The sequence below is a fragment of the Pseudophryne corroboree genome, assembly GCF_028390025.1.
Source record: "Pseudophryne corroboree isolate aPseCor3 chromosome 3 unlocalized genomic scaffold, aPseCor3.hap2 SUPER_3_unloc_62, whole genome shotgun sequence".
Taxonomy (NCBI): domain Eukaryota; kingdom Metazoa; phylum Chordata; class Amphibia; order Anura; family Myobatrachidae; genus Pseudophryne; species Pseudophryne corroboree.
This window is the reverse complement of record NW_026967555.1, coordinates 571,781-598,696: the sequence shown is the minus strand read 5'-3', so window position 1 is coordinate 598,696 and position 26,916 is coordinate 571,781. Positions and strand designations below refer to the sequence as shown.

Sequence of the window (26,916 nt, the reverse complement as noted above, 5' to 3'; positions counted from 1 at the left end):
CGTTTTTCCCTATCCCCAGAGGGAAACGAATACGCCACTGGAATCCTTTTGGGAATCTGAAACATTTTGTCAGGATTTTCCCAAACCTTATCACAAAGCATGTTCAGTTCATGAGAGGGAGGAAACATTACCTCAGGTTTCTTTCCTTTATACATACAGACCCTAGTATCAGGAACAGTAGGGTCCTCACTGATATGTAATACGTCTTTTATTGCCACAATCATGTACTGAATGCTCTTTGCCAGTTTTGAATCTAATCTGGCATCACTATAGTCGACACTTGAGTCGGTGTCCGTGTCGGTATCTGTGTCAGCCAGCTGGGCAAATTAACGTTTTTGTGACCCCGAGGGGGTCTGGACTTGAAACAACACATCCTCTACGGATTTCTTCCATGCCTGGTTCTGAAACTCAGATTTATCCAATCTCTTATTTATCAGAGCCACATTAGCATTCAATGCACTCAACACATTTAAGCAATCAGGTGTCGGTGGTGCCGACAGGGTCACTCCCGCAGCCGTTTGTGTCCCTAACAGTCTCCTCCTGGGAAGAGGACTCCGCCTCAGACATGCCGATACACATGCACCCAACACATGCACTCTGGGCCTATAGAGGACAGACCCAGAGTAAAGCCTGTCAGAGAGACACAGAGGGAGTTATTGCCAGCTCACACCCCAGTGCCCAATCCCGGTCTGAAAACACCACAGAAAATGTCCCAGACCTGCAGCGCTTTTATAAGTTACATATAATGCACCAAAATAACTGTGTCCCCGCCGTTTTGCACTGTTACTTGTACAGCAGTGTGAGGAAGGAAGTGTGAGGAAGGACCAGCATCTCTGCAGCCTTGTGTAGAGAAAATGGCGCCAGGCTGTGTGCTGTGAGGGCTATGCTCCGCCCCCGTAATGGCGCACTTCCCGCTCTTTTAAAAAAAAATTATACTGGCGGGGGTCCGGACAGTGCCCTGGCACTTAGTCCACTCATGCCAGTTAGTTATTGAGGCTAGATATGTGGCCCAGGGCGCCCGCCCCCCACAACCCACTACACCCAGTAGTTCCGCTGTGTAGTGGGAGCATGGTGTGCAGCGAGCGATCACGGTACGGTACCTCAAAGCAGTCACTGAAGTCTTCTGATTTTCTTCTACTCACCTGTCTTCTGACTTCTGGCTCTGCAAGGGGGGTGACGGCCGGCTCTGGGAACGAGCATCTAGGCGTACCTAGCGATCAGACCCTCAGAGCTAATGGTGTCCTGTAGCCAAAGAAGCAGAGCCATTAAACTCACAGAAGTAGGTCTGACTTCTCTCCACTAAGTCCCACGAAGCAGGAAGCCTGTTGCCAGCAGTACTCCCTGAAAATTAAAAACCTAACAAAGTATTTTCAGAGAAACTCAGTACAGCTCCTCAGAGTGCATCCAGTCTGCCTGTGCGCAGATTCTAAACTGGAGTCTGGAGGAGGGGCATAGAGGGAGGAGCCAGTTCACACCCCTTTGAAAGTCTTAAAGTGCCCATGGCTCCTGTGGATCCCGTCTATACCCCATGGTTCTTGAAGTGACCCCAGCATCCTCAAGGACGTATGAGAAATATATATATATCATTTTCCAGAGCAGATTCTGTTATGAAAACCTATCAGTAGTATCCCAGGTTTTGTAGTTTTGAAAAAATAAGATTTTAAAACTACCGGTAAATCTTTTTCTCGTAGTCCGTAGAGGATGCTGGGGACTCCGTAAGGACCATGGGAATAGACGGGCTCCGCAGGAGACATGGGCACTTTAAGTAAGACTTTAGGTCTGGGTGTGCACTGGCTCCTCCCTCTATGCCCCTCCTCTAGACCTCAGTTAGAGAAACTGTGCCCAGAGGAGACGGACAGTACGAGGAAAGGATTTTTGTTAATCCAAGGGCAAGATTCATACCAGCCACACCAATCACACCGTATAACTTGTCTATCTATTAAACAGTTAACAGTATGAAAAAACAACGTAGCATCAGTCCAACCTGATGAAACTATAACATAACCCTTATGTAAGCAAAACTGTATACAAGTCTCGCAGAAGTAGTCCACACTTGGGACGGGCGCCCAGCATCCTCTACGGACTACGAGAAAAAGATTTACCGGTAGGTTTAAAATCTTATTTTCTCTAACGTCCTAGAGGATGCTGGGGACTCCGTAAGGACCATGGGGATTATACCAAAGCTCCCAAACGGGCGGGAGAGTGCGGATGACTCTGCAGCACCGAATGAGCAAACCTTAGGTCCTGTTCAGCCAGGGTATTAAACTTACAGAACTTTACAAAGGTGTTTGAACCCGACCATGTAGCCACTCGGCACAGTTGTAGTGCCGAGACCCCTCGGGCAGCCGCCCAAGAAGAGCCCACCTTCCTAGTGGAATGGGCCTTGACCGATTTCGGTAATGGCAATCCAGCCGTAGAATGCGCCTGCTGAATCGTGTTACAGATCCAGCGAGCAATAGTCTGCTTCGAAGCAGAGGCGCCAACCTTGTTGGCTGCATATAGGACAAACAGTGCTTCTGTTTTCCTGACTCTAGCCGTTCTGGCCACATAAATTTTCAAAGCCCTGACTACATCAAGGGACTCGGAATCCTCCAAATCTTGTGTAGCCACAGGCACCACAATAGGTTGGTTCATATGAAAAGATGACGCCACCTTAGGAAAGAATTGAGGACGGGTCCGCAATTCCGCCCTATCCATATGGAAAAACAGATGGGGGATTTTAGGAGACAAAGCCTCCAATTCCGACACTCGCCTAGCCGAAGCCAAGGCTAATAACATGACCACCTTCCAAGTGAGATATTTTAACTCCACCGTTTGAAGTGGTCCAAACCAGTGCGACTTAAGGAAACTCAACACCACGTTAAGGTCCCAAGGCGCCACCGGAGGTATAAAAGGAGGCTGAATATGCAGCACTCTCTACACAAAAGTCTGTACTTCTGGGAGAGAAGCAAATTCTTTTTGAAAGAAAATGGATAAGGCCGAAATCTGAACCTTAATGGAGCCTAATTTTAGGCCCAAATTCACTCCAGTCTGTAGGAAGTGAAGGAAACGGCCCAGATGGAATTCTTCCGTATTTTCACCATATCCGGTGATAATGTTTTGCTGTCACTTCTTTCCTAGCCTTTACCAGAGTAGGAATGAGCTCATCCGGAATTCCCTTTTCCACTAGGATCCGCCGTTCAACCGCCATGCCGTCAAACACAGCCGCGGTAAGTCTTCGAACAGACATGGCCCCTGTTGTAACAGGTCCTGTCTTAGAGGAAGAGGCCACGGATCTTCTGTGAGCATTGCCAGCAGATACGGATACTAGGTCCTTTGTGGCCAATGTGGAACAATGAGAATTGTTCTCACTCCTCTTTTTCTTATTATTCTCAACACCTTTGGTATGAGAGGAAGAGGAGGAAACACATAGACCGACTGGAACACCAACGGTGTCACTAGGGCGTACACAGCTACCACCTGAGGGTCTTTTGATTTGGCACAATACCTCTGCAGCTTTTGTTAAGGCGGGACGCCATCATGTCTATCTGGGGCAGTCCCCACTGACTTGCAATTTGTGCGAAGAATTCCCGATGAAGTCCCCACTCTCCTGGATGCAGGTCGTGTCTGCTCAGGAAGTCTGTTTCCCAGTTGTCCACTCCCGGAATGAACACTGCTGACAGTGCGCTTACATGATTTTCCGCCCAGCGAAGAATCCTGGTGGCTTCCGCCATTGCCACTCTGCTCCTTGTGCCGCCTTGGCGGTTTACATGAGCCACTGCGGTGATGTTGTCTGACTGGATCAGAACTGGTTGGTCGCAAAGTTCTCCGCTTGACGTAGGGCGTTGTATATGGCCCTCAGTTCCAGGATGTTGATGTGAAGGCAAGTCTCTTGACTTGTCCAAAGTCCTTGGAAATGTCTTCCCTGTGTGACTGCTCCCCTCCCTCTGAGGCTCGCGTCCGTGGTCACCAGGATCCAATCCTGAATGCCGAACCTGCGGCCTTCCAAAAGGTGAGCACTCTGCAGCCACCACAGGAGAGATACCCAGGCCCTGGGGGACAGGGTGATCAGCTGATGAATTTGTAGATGTGACCCGGACCACTTGTCCAATAGGTCCCATTGGAAAGTCCTTGCATGGAACCTGCCGAAGGGAATGGCTTCGTATGTTGCCACCATTTTTCCCAGGACTTGAGTGCAATGATGCACAGACACTTGTTTTGGCTTCAATAGGTTCTTGACTAGAGTCATGAGTTCCTGAGCTTTTTCTATAGGAAGAAAAACCCTTTTTTTGGTCTGTGTCCAGAATCATGCCCAAGAAGGTCAGACAAGTTCGTAGGAACCAGCTGTGACTTCGGGATATGGAGAATCCAGCAGTGTTGCTGTAACACCTTCAATGAAAGTGACACGCTGTTTAGTAACTTCTCTCGTGATCTCGCTTTTATGAGGAGATCGTCCAAGTACGGGATAATTGTGACACGTTGCTTGCGCAGGAGCACCATCATTTCCGCCATTACCTTGGTGAAAATCCTCGGGCCGTGGAAAGCCCAAACGGCAACGTCTGAAATTGGTAATGACAATTCTGTACCGCATATCTCAGGTATGCCTGGTGAGGTGGATAAATGGGGACATGAAGGTATGCATCCTTTATGTCCAGAGATACCATAAAATCCCCTCCTTCCAGGCTGGTGATGACCGCTCTGAGCGATTCCATCTTGAACTTGAACCGTTTTAAGTATAGGTTCAGGGATTTTAAATTCAATATGGGTCTGACCGAAGCGTCCAGTTTTGGAACTACAAACAGGGTTGAGTAGTATCCCTTCCCTCTCTGAAGCAGCGGAACTTCGACCCCCACTTGTTGAAGACACAATTTGTGAATAGCATTTAACACCATCTCCCTTTCTAGGCGAGAAGTCGGTAGAGCCGATTTGAAAAACCGGCGAGGAGGCACCTCTTCGAATTCCAGCTTGTATCCCTGAGAAACAATTTCTATTGCCCAGGGATCCACCTGTGAGTGAACCCAGATGTGGCTGAAAAGTCGAAGACGTGCCCCCACTGGGGCGGACTCCCTCAGCGGAGCCCCAGCGTCATGCGGTGGATTTTGCAGAGGACTTCTGTTCCTGGGAACTAGCTGTGCAGCTTTTTACCTCTGCCCTCCCCTCTGGTAAGAAAGAACGATCCACGTACACTTTTGCTTTTATTTGAACGAAAGGATTGCATTTGATAACGTGGCGCTTTCTTAGGTTGTGAGGGAACATAAGGCAAAAAATTTGATTTACCTGCCGTAGCGTGGAGACCAGGTCCGAGAGCCCTTCCCCAAACAATTCCTCACCCCTGTAAGGTAAGACCTCCATATGTCTTTTTCAGAAGCCATCACCTGTCCACTGCCGGGTCCAGAGGACTCGTCTAGCAGAAATTGACATAGCGTTTATTCTGGAACCCAGTAAACTAATGTCTCTTTGAGCATCTGTCATATATAAGATTGCATCCTTTATATGGCCTAGAGTCAATAAAATGGTATCCTTATCTAGGGTCTGAATTTCCGCTGATAAGGAATCTGTCCATGCTGCTACAGCGCTACAAACCCAGGCCGATGCAATTGCCGGTCTGAGTAATGTACCAGAATGTGTGTAAATGGATTTCAAGGTAACCTCCCGCTTGCCGTCAGCAGGATCCTTGAGGGTAGCCGTATCTTGGGATGGCAGCGCTATCTTTTTTGACAAGAGTGTCAACGCTTTGTCCACCTTAGGGGAGGATTCCCACCGTATCCTGTCCATTGGCGGGAAAGGATACGCCATAAGAATCCTTTTGGGAATCTGCAGTTTTTTGTCTGGAGATTCCCACGTTTTTTCACATAATTCGTTCAACTCATGCGAGTTCTTTCCCTTGTATATGTGTACCCTCGTGTCAGGGACAGGGGGTTCATCTGTGATATGCAAAACTTCTTTTATTGCAATAATCATATCGAATACATTAAGCCACTTTTGGCTGTAACTCTGCATCATCGTAGTCGACAGTGTATTCCGAATCTGTGTCGGTATCTGTGTCTCCTATCTGGGATAGTGGGCACTTCTGAGACCCTGAAGGTCCCGGCGACATAGGGACAGACATCGGTTCACTCCCTGACTGTTCCTTAGCTTCAGCTTTGTCTAATCTTTTGTGCAATAAGTTCACACTAGCACTTAAAATTCCAAATATCCATCCAGACCCCACATTCATATGCTCCCCCTCCTCCCTAGGTGAGCCTTCTACCTCAGACATGTCTACACACGCGTACCGACACCACACACAGGGAACCTTTTATCTGTAGATAGTTTCCCCACCAGGCCCTTTGGAGAGACAGAGAGAGAGTATGCCAGCACACACCCCAGCGCTATATGACCCTGGAAAAAAACTAAATGTTTATCCCGTAGCGCTGTTTATACTTTATATCCGCCAAATTTGTGCCCCCCCCCCCCCCTATTAAAACCCCTCTATCACCGTGTATTAGCAGGGGAGAGTCCGGGGAGCTTCCTCTCAGCGCTGTGCTGTGGAGAAAAATGGCGCTGGTGAGTGCTGAGGGAGAAGTCCCGCCCCCTCGGCGGCGGGCTTCTGTTCCGCTCAAAATTCCTAAAAACTGGCGGGGGCTCCGTTATATACATGTACAGTGCCCATCTGTACATGTATATACTTATTTTGCCAATGGAGAGGTTTTATTGCTGCCCAGTGCGCCCCCCCCTGCGCCGTGCACCCTTACAGTGACTGCGGTGTGTGAGGTGTATGGGAGCAATGGCGGACAGCTGCAGTGCTGTGTGTTACCTCAGTGAAGATCATGAAGTCTTCTGCCACCTCTGAAGTCTTCTTTTCTTCTCATACTCACCCGGCTTCTATCTTCCGGCTCTGCGAGGAGGACGGCGGCGCGGCTCTGGGACGGACGGAGAGGGTGAGACCTGCGTTCCAATCCCTCTGGAGCTAATGGTGTCCAGTAGCCTAAGAAACAGAGCCTTGAAACTCACAGAAGTAGGTCTGTTTCTCTCTCCTCAGTCCCTCGATGCAGGGAGTCTGTTGCCAGCAGGCTCCCTGAAAATAAAAAACCTAACAAATATACTTTCTTTCAGGAAACTCAGGAGAGCTCCCTGTAATGCACCCAGTTTCCTCTGGGCAAAGTAGTAAACTGAGGACTGGAGGAGGGGCATAGAGGGAGGAGCCCGTGCACACTCAGACCTAAAGTCTTTCTTAAAGTGCCCATGTCTCCTGCGGAGCCCGTCTATTCCCATGGTCATTACAGAGTCCCCAGAATCCTCTAGGACGTTAGAGAAAGATGGATTAATGCCGAAGCGAGAACCACAATTTACTTATTTTGGGTGTTTAGTTTTTATAAATTCATACATGCATTTGCTTTTATGTCCCACGTTTGAAATTTCAATGATATTTAGTTTTCTTGTACATTTTTGGTAGACTTTAGAAGATGTGTCAGGAGGAATAAGCAAACTAACGCTACACCCTGGAATGCAATGCCTTCTGGGTAACTAAGGTATAGTGACACTGCAGATTCAATAGAGATGAGAACTGAGCAGACAGGAGAGTAACAGGATAGCGGTAGCAAGTGTTTATTACTCACCTGTGCCGATATCTCTAGGGATTTCCTCCTCCTTACACTGCTGATCACCCCTCACATACGTCTCTTCTTCTACCTCTATATCTTCTGCCTTCATATCAGTCACATACGTCTCTTCTTCTCCCTCTATATCTTCTGCCTTTATATCAGTCACATACGTCTCTTCTTCTCCCTCTGTATCTTCTGTCTTCATATCAGTTACATACATCTTTTCTTCTCCTTCTATATCTTCTTTATTATCATCAGTCACATATGTCTCTTCTTCTCCTTCTTTATCTTCTGCCTTTATATCAGTCACATACGTCTCTTCTTCTTCTTTCTTTATATCTTTTACTTTAATAAGAGTCAGATCTTCTCCCTAAATAATCCATAAATCAATAAAAGAATACTGTAATAATGTATGCATTCATTAACCGAGATTGAAAAGTATAATGTTAGTGCATAAGACACACAGCTTCTCTACACATCATATAGTGACAGTCACTTTTATATATTGGTGAGACCCTAAATCCCACCTACCTGATCCTCCTGCAGAATCCTCTGATTCTTCTCTGTACAATCCTGGGAATACAGAGGACGGGGACATCTCTCTTGGGTATCTCTGTTACTGGGCCCATCTGTAAGAGACACACAGTGACTGAGTACAGTGTATATATGTGATTATCAGGTGATGTGTGTATATAGGGGCACCCATACCTGCTCTACCCTGTACAATACGTGACAGTCTCCTCTTACCCAGTGATGTGAGGGGCCGGTGATTCTCCATCATCACGTTCTTGTACAGATCCCTGTATTCCTCTATATACTCCTCCTCCTGCATGGAGACATAAACAGTGACCTCCTGACACCTTATAGGAACCTGACACACACAGTGATACAGTCATCACCCAGTCACATCCCCTGGTGTTACTGTATAAAGTCCCATTACCGGCAGTCACCTCTACAGTCATCACCCAGACACGTCCCCTGGTGTTACTATATAATGCCCCATTCCCAGCAGTCACCTCTCCAGTCAGCAGCTGAATGATCTTGTTGGTGAGTTCCAGGATCTTCTGGTCATTGTGTCTCTCATGTATCAGTGAGTGAGGTGGATGCACCGTGATGGGGCTCTGGGTCCTGCTCAGTCCTCCTGACACACGGAGAAGTCTGCTGGGAGTCTCACTCTCACGTGATGTCTTCCTCTCTACTGTGTAATCCTGTGTATTGGGCAACACATTACTAAAGGTAAATGAGAAGTATAAATAATTGTAACTTTTGGATTTTATTATTCATGGTCCATAGGCTCTACAGGAATACCATGGGGTGTAGGTGGTTTGGAACGAACCAGGCACAATACAGTTGAAGCTTTTCAGTCCCAGTCAGTTTTTTTATGTACCAGAGCTGAAAGTATCAGATGGCCGATGGACAATGGTGCCGCGACACTGGTGATGAGGTCCAGTGTTTAAGTGGGCACCAGTAAAGCATATACTAGCTATTGCTTTCCTGGGCCCAGAACCACAGGCGGACGAGGGAAGGTAAGTGGTGGTTCAAGGGCTCCAGAGTTGGAGACGCTCTGAAGGCACGGATAGCGTACACCGGGTCACTCGCATCTTCCGCTAGACCACCATGGCATACATATACAAGCATAGGGACGCTTGTAACCTGGTAGCCCAAGGGAAGGGGGAATATCAGTATAGGGGAGGAAGGCTCTCCCCGTTAGCCCCTCCCCCACAACAAAGCGTAATATTTTTAGAGATTCACTACTTTTTCTGGGCTGTAAAATACTACCCTCCACTCCCCCAGTTACACTCAGACAGTAACACTATAGTATAAGAGAGACACATTATCTCAGGTGTGACGCTATACAATAACACTATAGTATAAGAGTGACATATTACCTCAGGTGTGACGCTATATAATAACACTATAGTATAAGAGTGACACATTACCTCAGGTGTGACGCTATATAATACTCTAATAATATAGTGTTATTATATAGCGTCACACCTGAGGTAATGTATCACTCTTATACTATAGTAATATTATATAGCGTCACACCTGAGTTAGTGTATCACTCTTATACTATAGTGATACACTACCTCAGGTGAGACGCTATATAACACTACAGTATAAGAGTGACACATTACCTCAGGTGTGACGCTATATAATAACACTATAGTATAAGAGTGACACACTACTTCAGGTGTAAAGCTATATAATAACACTATAGTATAAGAGTGACACATTACCTCAGTGTGACGCTATATAATAACACTATAGTATAAGAGTGACATATTACCTCAGGTGTGACGCTATATAATAACACTATAGTATAAGAGTGACATATTACCTAAGGTGTGTCGCTATATAATAACACTATAGTATAAGAGTGACATATTACCTCAGGTGTGACGCTATATAATAACACTACAGTATAAGAGTGACACATTACCTCAGTTGTGACGCTATATAATAACACTATAGTATAAGAGTGACACATTACCTCAGGTGTGACGCTATATAATAACACTATAGTATAAGAGTGACACACTACTTCAGGTGTAAAGCTATATAACAACACTATAGTATAAGAGTGACACATTACCTCAGGTGTGATGCTATATAATAACACTATAGTATAAGAGTGATACATTACCTCAGTAGTGACGCTATATAATAACACTACAGTATAAGAGTGATACATTACCTCAGGTGTGACGCTATATAATAACACTACAGTATAAGAGTGACACATTACCTCAGGTGTGACGCTATATAATAACACTATAGTATAAGAGTGACACTACTTTAGGTTCAAAGCTATATAATAACACTATAGTATAAGAGTGACACATTACCTCAGGTGTGACGCTATATAATAACACTATAGTATAAAAGTGACACACTACTTCAGGTGTAAAGCTATATAATAACACTATAGTATAAGAGTGACATATTACCTCATGTGTGACGCTATATAATAACACTATAGTATAAGAGTGACACATTACCTCAGGTGTGACGCTATATAATAACACTATAGTATAAGAGTGACATATTACCTCAGGTGTGACGCTATATAATAACACTATAGTATAAGAGTGACACATTACCTCAGGTGTTACACTATATAATAACACTATAGTATAAGAGTGATACATTACCTCAGGTGTGACGCTATATAATAACACTACAGTATAAGAGTGACACATTACCTCAGGTGTGACGCTATATAATAACACTATAGTATAAGAGTGACACATTACCTCATGTGTGATGCTATATAATAACACTACAGTATAAGAGTGATACATTACCTCAGGTGTGACGCTATATAATAACACTATAGTATAAGAGTGACATATTACCTCAGTGTGACGCTATATAATAACACTATAGTATAAGAGTGACATATTACCTTAGGTGTGACGCTATATAATAACACTATAGTATAAGAGTGATACATTACCTCAAGTGTGACGCTATATAATAACACTATAGTATAAGAGTGACATATTACCTCAGGTGTGACGCTATATAATAACACTATAGTATAAGAGTGACACATTACCTCAGGTGTGACGCTATATAATAACACTACAGTATAAGAGTGATACATTACCTCAGTGTGACGCTATATAATAACACTATAGTATAAGAGTGATACATTACCTCAGGTGTGACGCTATATAATAACACTATAGTATAAGAGTGACATATTACCTCAGGTGTGACGCTATATAATAACACTATAGTATAAGAGTGACATTACCTCAGGTGTGACGCTATATAATAACACTACAGTATAAGAGTGACATATTACCTCAGGTGTGACGCTATATAATAACACTATAGTATAAGAGTGACACACTACTTCAGGTGTAAAGCTATATAACAACACTATAGTATAAGAGTGACACATTACCTCAGGTGTGACGCTATATAATAACACTATAGTATAAGAGTGACACACTACTTCAGGTGTAAAGCTATATAATAACACTATAGTATAAGAGTGACACACTACTTCAGGTGTAAAGCTATATAATAACACTATAGTATAAGAGTGACACATTACCTCAGGTGTGACGCTATATAATAACACTATAGTATAAGAGTGATACATTACCTCAGGTGTGACGCTATATAATAACACTATAGTATAAGAGTGACATATTACCTCAGTGTGACGCTATATAATAACACTATAGTATAAGAGTGACATATTACCTTAGGTGTGACGCTATATAATAACACTATAGTATAAGAGTGATACATTACCTCAAGTGTGACGCTATATAATAACACTATAGTATAAGAGTGACATATTACCTCAGGTGTGACGCTATATAATAACACTATAGTATAAGAGTGACACATTACCTCAGGTGTGACGCTATATAATAACACTACAGTATAAGAGTGATACATTACCTCAGGTGTGACGCTATATAATAACACTACAGTATAAGAGTGACACATTACCTCAGGTGTGACGCTATATAATAACACTATAGTATAAGAGTGACACACTACTTCAGGTGTAAAGCTATATAACAACACTTAAGTATAAGAGTGACACATTAACTCAGTTGTGACGCTATATAATAACACTATAGTATAAGAGTGATACATTACCTCAGGTGTGACGCTATATAATAACACTATAGTATAAGAATGACACATTACTTCAGGTGTAAAGCTATATAACAACACTTAAGTATAAGAGTGACACATTAACTTAGTTGTGACGCTATATAATAACACTATAGTATAAGAGTGATACATTACCTCAAGTGTGACGCTATATAACAACACTATAGTATAAGAGTGACATATTACCTCAGGTGTGACGCTATATAATAACACTATAGTATAAGAGTGACACATTACCTCAGGTGTGACGCTATATAATAACACTACAGTATAAGTGATACATTACCTCAGGTGTGACGCTATATAATAACACTACAGTATAAGAGTGACACATTACCTCAGGTGTGACGCTATATAATAACACTATAGTATAAGAGTGACACATTACCTCAGGTGTGACGCTATATAATAAAACTATAGTATAAGAGTGACACATTACCTCAGGTGTGACGCTAAATAATAACACTATAGTATGAGAGTGACACATTACCTCAGGTGTGACGCTATATAATAACACTACAGTATAAGAGTGATACATTACCTCAGGTGTGACGCTATATAATAACACTATAGTATAAGAGTGACATATTACCTCAGTGTGACGCTATATAATAACACTATAGTATAAGAGTGACATATTACCTTAGGTGTGACGCTATATAATAACACTATAGTATAAGAGTGATACATTACCTCAAGTGTGACGCTATATAATAACACTATAGTATAAGAGTGACATATTACCTCAGGTGTGACGCTATATAATAACACTATAGTATAAGAGTGACACATTACCTCAGGTGTGACGCTATATAATAATACTACAGTATAAGAGTGATACATTACCTCAGGTGTGACGCTATATAATAACACTACAGTATAAGAGTGACACATTACCTCAGGTGTGACGCTATATAATAACACTATAGTATAAGAGTGATACATTACCTCAAGTGTGACGCTATATAATAACACTATAGTATAAGAGTGACATATTACCTCAGGTGTGACGCTATATAATAACACTATAGTATAAGAGTGACACATTACCTCAGGTGTGACGCTATATAATAACACTACAGTATAAGAGTGATACATTACCTCAGGTGTGACGCTATATAATATCACTACAGTATAATAGTGATACATTACCTCAGGTGTGACGCTATATAATAACACTATAGTATAAGAGTGACACACTACTTCAGGTGTAAAGCTATATAACAACACTATAGTATAAGAGTGACACATTACCTCAGGTGTGACGCTATATAATAACACTATAGTATAAGAGTGACATATTACCTTAGGTGTGACGCTATATAATAACACTATAGTATAAGAGTGATACATTACCTCAAGTGTGACGCTATATAATAACACTATAGTATAAGAGTGACATATTACCTCAGGTGTGACGCTATATAATAACACTATAGTATAAGAGTGACACATTACCTCAGGTGTGACGCTATATAATAACACTACAGTATAAGAGTGATACATTACCTCAGGTGTGACGCTATATAATATCACTACAGTATAAGAGTGACACATTACCTCAGGTGTGACGCTATATAATAACACTATAGTATAAGAGTGACATATTACCTCAGTGTGACGCTATATAATAACACTATAGTATAAGAGTGATACATTACCTCAGGTGTGACGCTATATAATAACACTATAGTATAAGAGTGACATATTACCTCAGGTGTGACGCTATATAATAACACTATAGTATAAGAGTGACATTACCTCAGGTGTGACGCTATATAATAACACTACAGTATAAGAGTGACATATTACCTCAGGTGTGACGCTATATAATAACACTATAGTATAAGAGTGACACACTACTTCAGGTGTAAAGCTATATAACAACACTATAGTATAAGAGTGACACATTACCTCAGGTGTGATGCTATATAATAACACTATAGTATAAGAGTGACACATTACCTCAGGTGTGATGCTATATAATAACACTACAGTATAAGAGTGATACATTACCTCAGGTGTGACGCTATATAATAACACTATAGTATAAGAGTGACATATTACCTCAGGTGTGACGCTATATAATAACACTATAGTATAAGAGTGACATATTACCTTAGGTGTGACGCTATATAATAACACTATAGTATAAGAGTGATACATTACCTCAAGTGTGACGCTATATAATAACACTATAGTATAAGAGTGACATATTACCTCAGGTGTGACGCTATATAATAACACTATAGTATAAGAGTGACACATTACCTCAGGTGTGACGCTATATAATAACACTACAGTATAAGAGTGATACATTACCTCAGGTGTGACGCTATATAATAACACTACAGTATAAGAGTGACACATTACCTCAGGTGTGACGCTATATAATAACACTATAGTATAAGAGTGATACATTACCTCAGGTGTGACGCTATATAATAACACTATAGTATAAGAGTGACATATTACCTCAGTGTGACGCTATATAATAACACTATAGTATAAGAGTGACATATTACCTTAGGTGTGACGCTATATAATAACACTATAGTATAAGAGTGATACATTACCTCAGGTGTGACGTTATATAATAACACTACAGTATAAGAGTGACACATTACCTCAGGTGTGACGCTATATAATAACACTATAGTATAAGAGTGATACATTACCTCAAGTGTGACGCTATATATCAGGATTTTGGTACTTACCGATAAATCCCTTTCTCCGATTCCACAGGGGCCACTGGAGCGTAGTTACAATGGGGAATAGTAGGCAGTAATTGGGAGCTGGCACTTTAAACAAAATTCTAACCCTGTGGCTAGCTCCTCCCCTACAATCTCCCCTCCAAGCCAGTCTACGTAAAACTGTGCCCAAGGAGAGCTGTAATAGAGAAACCTATAAAGGTAGAGGAGGTTATTGACGTCTACTGAACCAGGATAATCCAAACTAACCCTGGAATCGAACCTAATAATCATAAACAGGTTAACCTGAACTCAACCAACGGTCATCAATTGAACCGCAGACCGTTAAACAAAAAACAACAAGGAAGAACAGCGCTGGGCGGGCGTCCAGTGGCCCCTGTGGAATCGGAGAAAGGGATTTATCGGTAAGTACCAAAATCCTGATTTCTCCTTCATCCACTAGGGGCCACTGGAGCGTAGTTACAATGGGGACGTCCCAGAGCTCCCAGAACGGGTGGGAGAGCGCTGAGAGTCCTGTAAAACCGCTCGGCCAAAGTGAGATGCAGAGGCCGCAAAAGTGTCAAACTTGTAGAATCTGATAAAAGTATGACGGCCGGACCAAGTAGCCGCCCGACATAAAGTAGTCATAGAGACCCCCCGGGCAGCCGCCCAAGAAGGTCCCACAGAGCGTGTGGAGTGTGCTGAAATAGAAGATGGAGGTTCCCGAGAAGCCGCCAAATAAGCTTGTCTGATGGTCAGTCTAATCCATCGAGACAAGGTCTGCTTAGATGCCGGCCAACCACGGCGGGCAGCATCGTACAGCACAAATAGGGAATCAGACTTCCGAATAGTCGAAGTCCTATCCACATAGATCTTGAGCGCTCTTACCACGTCCAATGATCTCACATCTGGAGAGTCCCCTGAGAGGGCCGGTACAACAATCGGCTGATTGATGTGAAAATCAGACACCACTTTTGGTAGAAAGGACATACGAGTACGAAGCTCGGCCCTATCCGCATGAAACACCAGGTAAGGAGACCTGCAAGAGAGAGCCCCCAGTTCCGACACCCGTCTAGCTGAAGCCAGTGCCAGGAGCAGAACCACCTTCCAGGTGAGATATTTTATCTCTACTGATTCCAGGGGCTCAAACATTGAAGACTGCAGAAAGGACAGGACCAGACTGAGGTCCCATGGTGCTGTCGGAGGACGAAAGGGAGGCTGTATTCGAAGAATCCCTTGAAAGAAGGTCTGAACCTCAGGCAGCAAGGCTAACCGTTTCTGGAAGTAAACCGAAAGAGCAGAGACCTGCACCTTTAGTGAGCCTAGTCTTAGGCCTGCTGAAAAACCCGCCTGCAAAAAACGGAGAAGACGGGCTAAGCTATACACGGAAGGAGAATACTGTCGACTTTCACACCATGCTACATAAGCCTTCCAAATGCGGTAGTAGTGAGAAGATGTAACCGACTTTCTAGCCCGAAGAATAGTAGGTATAACTGTACGAGGAATCCCCTTCCTTGTCAAGATGGCTTTCTCAACAGCCACGCCGTCAAACGTAGCCTGCGTAAGTCTGGATAACAAAAGGGGCCCTGTTGTAGAAGGTCGTCTCGTAGTGGTAGGGTCCAAGGCTCGGCCACCGACAACTGATGTAGAGCGGAGTACCAAACCCTGCGCGGCCAATCTGGAGCTACTAGGAGAACCAGAGCGTCTTCTCTCTTGATGCGTTGCAGAACCCTTGGCAACAGCGGAAACGGAGGAAAGAGGTAAACGAATTGGAAATTCCAAGGAGCCGTTAGAGCATCCACGCCCGCCGCCGCCTGGTCCCTCGTCCGAGAGTAGTAAAGAGGCAACTGATGGTTCAGGCGGGACGCCATGAGGTCGATCTGTGGTCTTCCCCACCGGCGGACCAGTTGCCCAAACACCTGGGGATGTAGCGACCATTCTCCCGGGTGCATGTCCTGCCGACTTAGATAGTCGGCTTCCCAATTGTCCACTCCCGGGATGAATATTGCCGAGAAGGACAGAGCATACTTCTCCGCCCAGAGAATGATGTTGGTGACTTCCCTCATCGCTGCTCGGCTGCGAGTGCCGCCCTGACGGTTGATGTATGCTACCGTCGTGGCGTTGTCGGACTAAACTCTCTGACCGCTCGACCTTGCAGGAGGTGATGTGCCTGCAGCAGGGCGTTGTACACCGCCCTTAGTTCGAGGATGTTTATGTGGAGAGCGGATTCGTGGATTGACCAGCGCCCCTGAAACTGATGTCCCAGGGTCACTGCTCCCCATCCTCGCATACTGGCGTCCGTGGTGAGGAGAGTCCAATCCCATATGCCGAACAGTCTTCCTTCCAACAGATGGGTCGACTGGAGCCACCAGAGCAGCGATGACCGTGCTTTTGGAGATAGCGTCACCCGCTGATGAAGGAACAGATGAGATCCTGACCATTGATTTAGAAGACATAGCTGAAACGGTCGAGAGTGGAAGCGACCGTACGGAAGAGCCTCGAACGCCGCTACCATCTTTCCCAGCAGGCGAATGCACAGATATACCGACACCCGACGGTGCTGAAGGACCAGTCTTACCAGTGTCTGCAGAGAAAGTATCTTGTCCCGCGGAAGGAAAACCCTCTGACGGACCGTGTCGAGAATCATTCCCAGAAACAACAGCCGTTGTGCGGGGCATAAGTGAGACTTCGGGAAATTCAGGACCCACCCGTGTCGGATCAGAAAGTCCTGTGTCATCTGGATATTCTGAAGTAACCGTTCTGCTGTGTTTGCTTTTATTAGCAGATCGTCCAGATAGGGGACAATTGTCACACCCTGCTTCCGAAGTAGGGCCATCATGACCGCCATGATCTTTGTGAACACTCTGGGGGCAGAAGAGAGACCGAAAGGAAGGGCCTGGAACTGTAAATGAGTGTCCTGTATTGCGAACCGGAGAAAAGCCTGGTGAGGAGGCCAAATGGGAACATGTAAGTATGCGTCCTTGATGTCTAAGGATGCCAGAAACTCGTCCTTTTCCAACCCCGCAATAACAGACTGGAGAGACTCCATCTTGAACTTGAACACCTTCAAATACGGATTGAGGTCCTTCAAGTTCAGGATTGGTCTGACTGAGCCGTCCGGCTTCGGTACTAGAAACAGGCTTGAGTAATAGCGCTGTTTTCGATGATGCGAGGGAACCGGGATCACTACCCTTGCAGACAGAAGCTTCTGGACCGCGGTTTGTAAGGCAACTCCCCGGTTGTCGGAAACTGGCAAACCCGTGGTAAAGAACAGCTGGGGTGGTTGTTCCCGAAAAACGAGCTTGTAACCGCAAGTGATGAGATCCCGGACCCAAGCATCTGGGCAGGACTGTATCCAGACCTCCCTGAAATCCCACAAACGAGCTCCCACCCTGTGATCTCCCAGGTGGGAGGGAGGCCCGTCATGCGGTGGCAGTGCCAGAAGACTTAACGTCTGACTGGGTTGAGGCTGCGGAACCTCTACCCCTGCCACCGCCTCTACCTCTATGGCCACGGAAGGTAGAAGCTCCACCCCTGGCCCGTCCTCGAAACCTGGAAGGGGCACGAAAGGATCGAAAAGAGGGACCCCTATATGGTCTGCGAGCGGCTGGAGCAGTAGAAGGAAGATAAGCCGACTTACCCCCCGTAGCCGTAGAGATCCAGGCATCCAGATCCTTACCAAACAGAAACTCACCCGTAAAGGGTAATGCCTATGCCGCCCTTTTGGATTCCGTATCCGCCTGCCAATTTCGGAGCCATAACGTTCTGCGGGCCGCAATTGTTAAAGCGGAAATTCTAGCTCCAAGAACACCTATGTCCTTGGACGCTTCGCAAAGATAAAGGGCTGATTCACGGATGTGCTCCGCCAGGTCTATCAATTGATCCGCCGGTAATTCGTCACGAATTCCAGAGGACAATTGTTCCGCCCAAGCTTCGATCGCCTTGTTGACCCAACAACCTACCTGTGCCGGGCGCTGCAAAACCCCTGCCGCAGAGTAAATATTCTTTAAGGTAGACTCCAACTTCCTATCTGGCGCCTCCTTAAGTGAAGTTGCCCCCGAAACAGGCAGGACCGTCTTTTTGGACAGATGAGACACAGAAGGATCCACGATCGGAGAGTTCTCATAGCGCGTTCTGCTATCTGCGGGAAAAGGATAGGAAGACAACATTTTTCTTGATACCTGAAATCTTGCGTCTGGATGCTTCCAGGCTGTCGTTATGAGTGCATCCAGCTCCTCCGAAACTGGAAAAGTCACCGGCAGGTATTGGTCTGTGCCAAACCTTGAAGGGCGTAAGGTGTCTTCCGTCTCCTCCACCTGTAACACTGAGCGAATAGCAGTAATAAGAGCCTCTATACCCTGTGCTACTGGTTCAGAGTCCCCATATACCTGATCGTCCACAGTATCCTGGATATCCACATCCTGTATATCCTGTACATCTACCTCCGCCTCATCTAATTGAGGCATATCATCGTCAAAGTCCTGTAACACCGAGGCTAGCAATCTCTTTTTTGCAGCCTGTTGGGGGGGGACTAAAGGACGGGGCTTGGGAAGGTATTACAGCCCTGGAAAGTCCTTCCACTGACTTTGCCAATGAGACTGCCCATGCAGGTTCTGGCACCGGTACCGGGACAAGCTGTCGGAACTGGGCCGCCTCTCTATCTTTCCGAGAGGCTTTAAGTTCCCCAGTCAGCAGGGACATCACCTCTGTGAGTTGTGTCGTCCATGTCGGGGCGCTCTGGGGTTCCGAGGAGGTCTGGGCTGATTGTTGTGATTCCTCACTTAAAACCTGACCCTGCTTTTGAGCTGCCTTGGAGCCTTTAGTGGCCATGGCAGCACCTAAACTTGATACCCTTCCCCCACAGGAAACAGCTATAGGCAGAATGGGAGGGAGGGGAGGGAAGCAGGGAAGAACGTAGCCACAGCAGCCTATCTGTCCTGCACGATACTGTGTGCAGTGACAGGCTGCAATAAACAAAACCTGTACCTGCAGTGCCCCCGAGTGCCCCCCCTTCCCCACTGTAACTCACTTGCCGTGTCGCGTGGCCTCCGTCCCGCGCTGCTGAAGAACGGGTCCCCGCCGCGCTGTACTTCCGGGCGCGCAGAGCGGGATTAAGCCCCGCCCCCCTCCTTGACGGCGCCAAATTTAAAACTGCAATGTGGCAATGCGCGCCTATGTCGGATCCCTGTAGCGGCTCTGTGAGCCGCGCTGCCAGGGATCCGAGCAGTGAGGAGAGCGGGCGGCTGGCGGTCGGGCGGATGTGAGCGCGGCACAGCGCTCTTTTTTTTTTTTTTTTTATAATAATAATCCGAGGGGGGGGAGGTGGTGGGTTGGGTGAGTGGGTGGTTGTCAGGGTGCTAAGTCACTTGTAGTCACTGACAGTCTAGTTATAGCTAGAGAAGGAGCACTAACCCTCTAGTCTATAGAAGGGCTCAATATAAAATTAATTCAGTAAAAAACCCCTTGTCACCCCTTCAACCCATGTCTGGGTGGGGGGTATGCACACACTCACCTTTCAGTGGTGGGGGGTGGCCCCGACACACGCCGCACGCAGCGGTGTCCGGCCGCAGATACTCACCGCTGCCATGCTGCCGGAATCTTCTGCTGGGTGGAGTGGCCGCGACACGCGCCGCACGCAGCGGTGTCCGCCAACTCAGGAGAGCTCAGTGTCTCCCTCAGCCGGGGCCCATCCCTAGCCGCACGCAGCTGCGATGGGACCCCGCCGGCAGCTCCCACGGTGCAGACTGGCAGTGGCAGAGCAGCCAGTCTGTGTGTGTAAGAAAAAATAAAATAATAAAGAAAAAATTAAAATTTCTTCAGCTAAACCCAAGTGAACCAGCTCCCTTGGGCACTAAACTAAGACTGGCTTGGAGGGGAGATAGTAGGGGAGGAGCTAGCCACAGGGTTAGAATTTTGTTTAAAGTGCCAGCTCCCAATTACTGCCTACTATTCCCCATTGTAACTACGCTCCAGTGGCCCCTAGTGGATGAAGGAGAAAATAACACTATAGTATAAGAGTGACATATTACCTCAGGTGTGACGCTATATAATAACACTACAGTATAAGAGTGACATAATACCTCAGGTGTGACGCTATATAATAACACTATAGTATAAGAGTGACATATTACCTCAGGTGTGACGCTATATAATAACACTATAGTATAAGAGTGACATATTACCTCAGGTGTGACGCTATATAATAACACTACAGTATAAGAGTGATACATTACCTCAGGTGTGACGCTATATAATAACACTACAGTATAAGAGTGACACATTACCTCAGGTGTGACGCTATATAAGAACACTATAGTATAAGAGTGATACATTACCTCAGGTGTGACGCTATATAATAAAACTATAGTATAAGAGTGATACATTACCTCAAGTGTGACGCTATATAATAACACTATAGTATAAGAGTGACATATTACCTCAGGTGTGACGCTATATAATAACACTATAGTATAAGAGTGACACATTACCTCAGGTGTGATGATATATAATAACACTACAGTATAAGAGTGATACATTACCTCAGGTGTGACGCTATATAATAACACTATAGTATAAGAGTGACATATTACCTCAGTGTGACGCTATATAATAACACTATAGTATAAGAGTGACATATTACCTCAGGTGTGACGCTATATAATAACACTATAGTATAAGAGTGACACATTACCTCAGGTGTGACGCTATATAATAACACTATAGTATAAGAGTGACACATTACCTCAGGTGTGATGCTATATAATAACACTACAGTATAAGAGTGATACATTACCTCAGGTGTGACGCTATATAATAACACTATAGTATAAGAGTGACATATTACCTCAGTGTGACGCTATATAATAACACTATAGTATAAGAGTGACATATTACCTCAGGTGTGACGCTATATAATAACACTATAGTATAAGAGTGATACATTACCTCAAGTGTGACGCTATATAATAACACTATAGTATAAGAGTGACATATTACCTCAGGTGTGACGCTATATAATAACACTATAGTATAAGAGTGACACATTACCTCAGGTGTGACGCTATATAATAACACTACAGTATAAGAGTGATACATTACCTCAGGTGTAACGCTATATAATATCACTACAGTATAAGAGTGACACATTACCTCAGGTGTGACGCTATATAATAACACTATAGCATAAGAGTGATACATTACCTCAGGTGTGACGCTATATAATAACACTATAGTATAAGAGTGACACATTACCTCAGGTGTGACGCTATATAATAACACTATAGTATAAGAGTGACACATTACCTCAGGTGTGACGCTATATAATAACACTACAGTATAAGAGTGATACATTACCTCAGGTGTGACGCTATATAATAACACTATAGTATAAGAGTGACATATTACCTCAGTGTGACGCTATATAGTAACACTATAGTATAAGAGTGACATATTACCTTAGGTGTGACGCTATATAATAACAGTATAGTATAAGAGTGATACATTACATCAAGTGTGACGCTATATAATAACACTACAGTATAAGAGTGACACATTACCTCAGGTGTGACGCTATATAATAACACTATAGTATAAGAGTGATACATTACCTCAAGTGTGACGCTATATAATAACACTATAGTATAAGAGTGACATATTACCTCAGGTGTGACGCTATATAATAACACTATAGTATAAGTGTGACACATTACCTCAGGTGTGACGCTATATAATAACACTACAGTATAAGAGTGATACATTACCTCAGGTGTGACGCTATATAATAACACTACAGTATAAGAGTGACACATTACCTCAGGTGTGACGCTATATAATAACACTATAGTATAAGAGTGATACATTACCTCAGGTGTGACGCTATATAATAAAACTATAGTATAAGAGTGACACATTACCTCAGGTGTGACGCTATATAATAACACTATAGTATAAGAGTGACACATTATCTCAGGTGTGATGCTATATAATAACACTACAGTATAAGAGTGATACATTACCCTCAGGTGTGACGCTATATAATAACACTATAGTATAAGAGTGACATATTACCTCAGTGTGACGCTATATAATAACACTATAGTATAAGAGTGATACATTACCTCAAGTGTGACGCTATATAATAACACTACAGTATAAGAGTGACACATTACCTCAGGTGTGACGCTATATAATAACACTATAGTATAACACTACAGTATAAGAGTGATACATTACCTCAGGTGTGACGCTATATAATATCACTACAGTATAAGAGTGACACATTACCTCAGGTGTGACGCTATATAATAACACTATAGTATAAGAGTGACACACTACTTCAGGTGTGACGCTATATAATAACACTATAGTATAAGAGTGACACACTACTTCAGGTGTAAAGCTATATAATAACACTATAGTATAAGAGTGATACATTACCTCAAGTGTGACGCTATATAATAACACTATAGTATAAGAGTGACATATTACCTCAGTGTGACGCTATATAATAACACTATAGTATAAGAGTGACATATTACCTTAGGTGTGACGCTATATAATAACACTATAGTATAAGAGTGATACATTACCTCAAGTGTGACGCTATATAATAACACTATAGTATAAGAGTGACATATTACCTCAGGTGTGACGCTATATAATAACACTATAGTATAAGAGTGACACATTACCTCAGGTGTGACGCTATATAATAACACTACAGTATAAGAGTGATACATTACCTCAGGTGTGACGCTATATAATAACACTACAGTATAAGAGTGACACATTACCTCAGGTGTGACGCTATATAATAACACTATAGTATAAGAGTGATACATTACCTCAGGTGTGACGCTATATAATAACACTATAGTATAAGAGTGATACATTACCTCAGTGTGACGCTATATAATAACACTATAGTATAAGAGTGACACACTACTTCAGGTGTAAAGCTATATAACAACACTATAGTATAAGAGTGACACATTACCTCAGGTGTGACGCTATATAATAACACTATAGTATAATAGTGATACATTACCTCAGGTGTGACGCTATATAATAACACTATAGTATAAGAGTGATACATTACCTCAGGTGTGACGCTATATAATAACACTACAGTATAAGAGTGACACATTACCTCAGGTGTGACGCTATATAATAACACTATAGTATAAGAGTGATACATTACCTCAGGTGTGACGCTATATAATAAAACTATAGTATAAGAGTGACACATTACCTCAGGTGTGACGCTATATAATAACACTATAGTATAAGAGTGACACATTACCTCAGGTGTGATGCTATATAATAACACTATAGTATAAGAGTGACACATTACCTCAGGTGTGACGCTATATAATAAAACTATATTATAAGAGTGATACATTACCTCAGGTGTGACGCTATATAATAACACTATAGTATAAGAGTGACATATTACCTCAGTGTGACGCTATATAATAACACTATAGTATAAGAGTGACATATTACCTTAGGTGTGACGCTATATAATAACACTATAGTATAAGAGTGATACATTACCTCAAGTGTGACGCTATATAAGAACACTATAGTATAAGAGTGACACATTACCTCAGGTGTGACGCTATATAATAACACTATAGTATAAGAGTGACACATTACCTCAGGTGTGACGCTATATAATAATACTACAGTATAAGAGTGATACATTACCTCAGGTGTGACGTTATATAATAACACTACAGTATAAGAGTGACACATTACCTCAGGTGTGACGCTATATAATAACACTATAGTATAAGAGTGACACATTACCTCAGGTGTGACGCTATATAATAACACTATAGTATAATAGTGATACATTACCTCAGGTGTGACGCTATATAATAACACTATAGTATAAGAGTGACACACTACTTCAGGTGTAAAGCTATATAACAACACTTAAGTATAAGAGTGACACATTAACTCAGTTGTGACGCTATATAATAACACTATAGTATAAGAGTGATACATTACCTCAGGTGTGACGCTATATAATAATACTACAGTATAAGAGTGATACATTACCTCAGGTGTGACGTTATATAATAACACTACAGTATAAGAGTGACACATTACCTCAGGTGTGACGCTATATAATAACACTATAGTATAAGAGTGACACACTACTTCAGGTGTAAAGCTATATAACAACACTATAGTATAAGAGTGACACATTACCTCAGGTGTGACGCTATATAATAACACTACAGTATAAGAGTGATACATTACCTCAGGTGTGACGCTATATAATAACACTACAGTATAAGAGTGACACATTACCTCAGGTGTGACGCTATATAATAACACTATAGTATAATAGTGATACATTACCTCAGGTGTGACGCTATATAATAACACTATAGTATAAGAGTGACACACTACTTCAGGTGTAAAGCTATATAACAACACTTAAGTATAAGAGTGACACATTAACTCAGTTGTGACGCTATATAATAACACTATAGTATAAGAGTGATACATTACCTCAGGTGTGACGCTATATAATAAAACTATAGTATAAGAGTGACACATTACCTCAGGTGTGACGCTATATAATAACACTATAGTATAAGAGTGACACATTACCTGAGGTGTGACGCTATATAATAACACTACAGTATAAGAGTGATACATTACCTCAGGTGTGACGCTATATAATAACACTATAGTATAAGAGTGACACACTACTTCAGGTGTAAAGCTATATAACAACACTATAGTATAATAATGATACATTACCTCAGGTGTGACGCTATATAATAACACTATAGTATAAGAGTGACATATTACCTCAGTGTGACGCTATATAATAACACTATAGTATAAGAGTGACATATTACCTTAGGTGTGACGCTATATAATAACACTATAGTATAAGAGTGATACATTACCTCAAGTGTGACGCTATATAATAACACTATAGTATAAGAGTGACATATTACCTCAGGTGTGACGCTATATAATAACACTATAGTATAAGAGTGACACATTACCTCAGGTGTGACGCTATATAATAACACTACAGTATAAGAGTGATACATTACCTCAGGTGTGACGCTATATAATAACACTACAGTATAAGAGTGACACATTACCTCAGGTGTGACGCTATATAATAACACTATAGTATAAGAGTGATACATTACCTCAGGTGTGACGCTATATAATAACACTATAGTATAAGAGTGATACATTACCTCAGTGTGACGCTATATAATAACACTATAGTATAAGAGTGACACACTACTTCAGGTGTAAAGCTATATAACAACACTATAGTATAAGAGTGACACATTACCTCAGGTGTGACGCTATATAATAACACTATAGTATAATAGTGATACATTACCTCAGGTGTGACGCTATATAATAACACTATAGTATAAGAGTGATACATTACCTCAGGTGTGACGCTATATAATAACACTACAGTATAAGAGTGACACATTACCTCAGGTGTGACGCTATATAATAACACTATAGTATAAGAGTGATACATTACCTCAGGTGTGACGCTATATAATAAAACTATAGTATAAGAGTGACACATTACCTCAGGTGTGACGCTATATAATAACACTATAGTATAAGAGTGACACATTACCTCAGGTGTGATGCTATATAATAACACTATAGTATAAGAGTGACACATTACCTCAGGTGTGACGCTATATAATAAAACTATATTATAAGAGTGATACATTACCTCAGGTGTGACGCTATATAATAACACTATAGTATAAGAGTGACATATTACCTCAGTGTGACGCTATATAATAACACTATAGTATAAGAGTGACATATTACCTTAGGTGTGACGCTATATAATAACACTATAGTATAAGAGTGATACATTACCTCAAGTGTGACGCTATATAAGAACACTATAGTATAAGAGTGACACATTACCTCAGGTGTGACGCTATATAATAACACTATAGTATAAGAGTGACACATTACCTCAGGTGTGACGCTAT

The 26,916-nt window shown here is 42.9% G+C and overlaps 1 protein-coding gene across 1 annotated transcript in view; it reads right to left on the bottom strand.

Moving 5' to 3' along the window:
• Positions 1 to 26,916, bottom strand: part of LOC134984551 (zinc finger protein 260-like) — a 360,139-nt gene that overhangs the window by 28,199 nt on the left and 305,024 nt on the right. The window contains exons 2-5 of the mRNA XM_063950108.1: positions 8,579 to 8,770; positions 8,310 to 8,388; positions 8,094 to 8,191; positions 7,578 to 7,932 (exon numbers count right to left, since the gene is read on the bottom strand). Coding sequence (XP_063806178.1) covers positions 7,578 to 7,932; positions 8,094 to 8,191; positions 8,310 to 8,343 — 487 coding nt within the window. The 5' untranslated portion in view covers positions 8,344 to 8,388; positions 8,579 to 8,770. The remainder of the gene's footprint in view (positions 1 to 7,577; positions 7,933 to 8,093; positions 8,192 to 8,309; positions 8,389 to 8,578; positions 8,771 to 26,916) is intronic.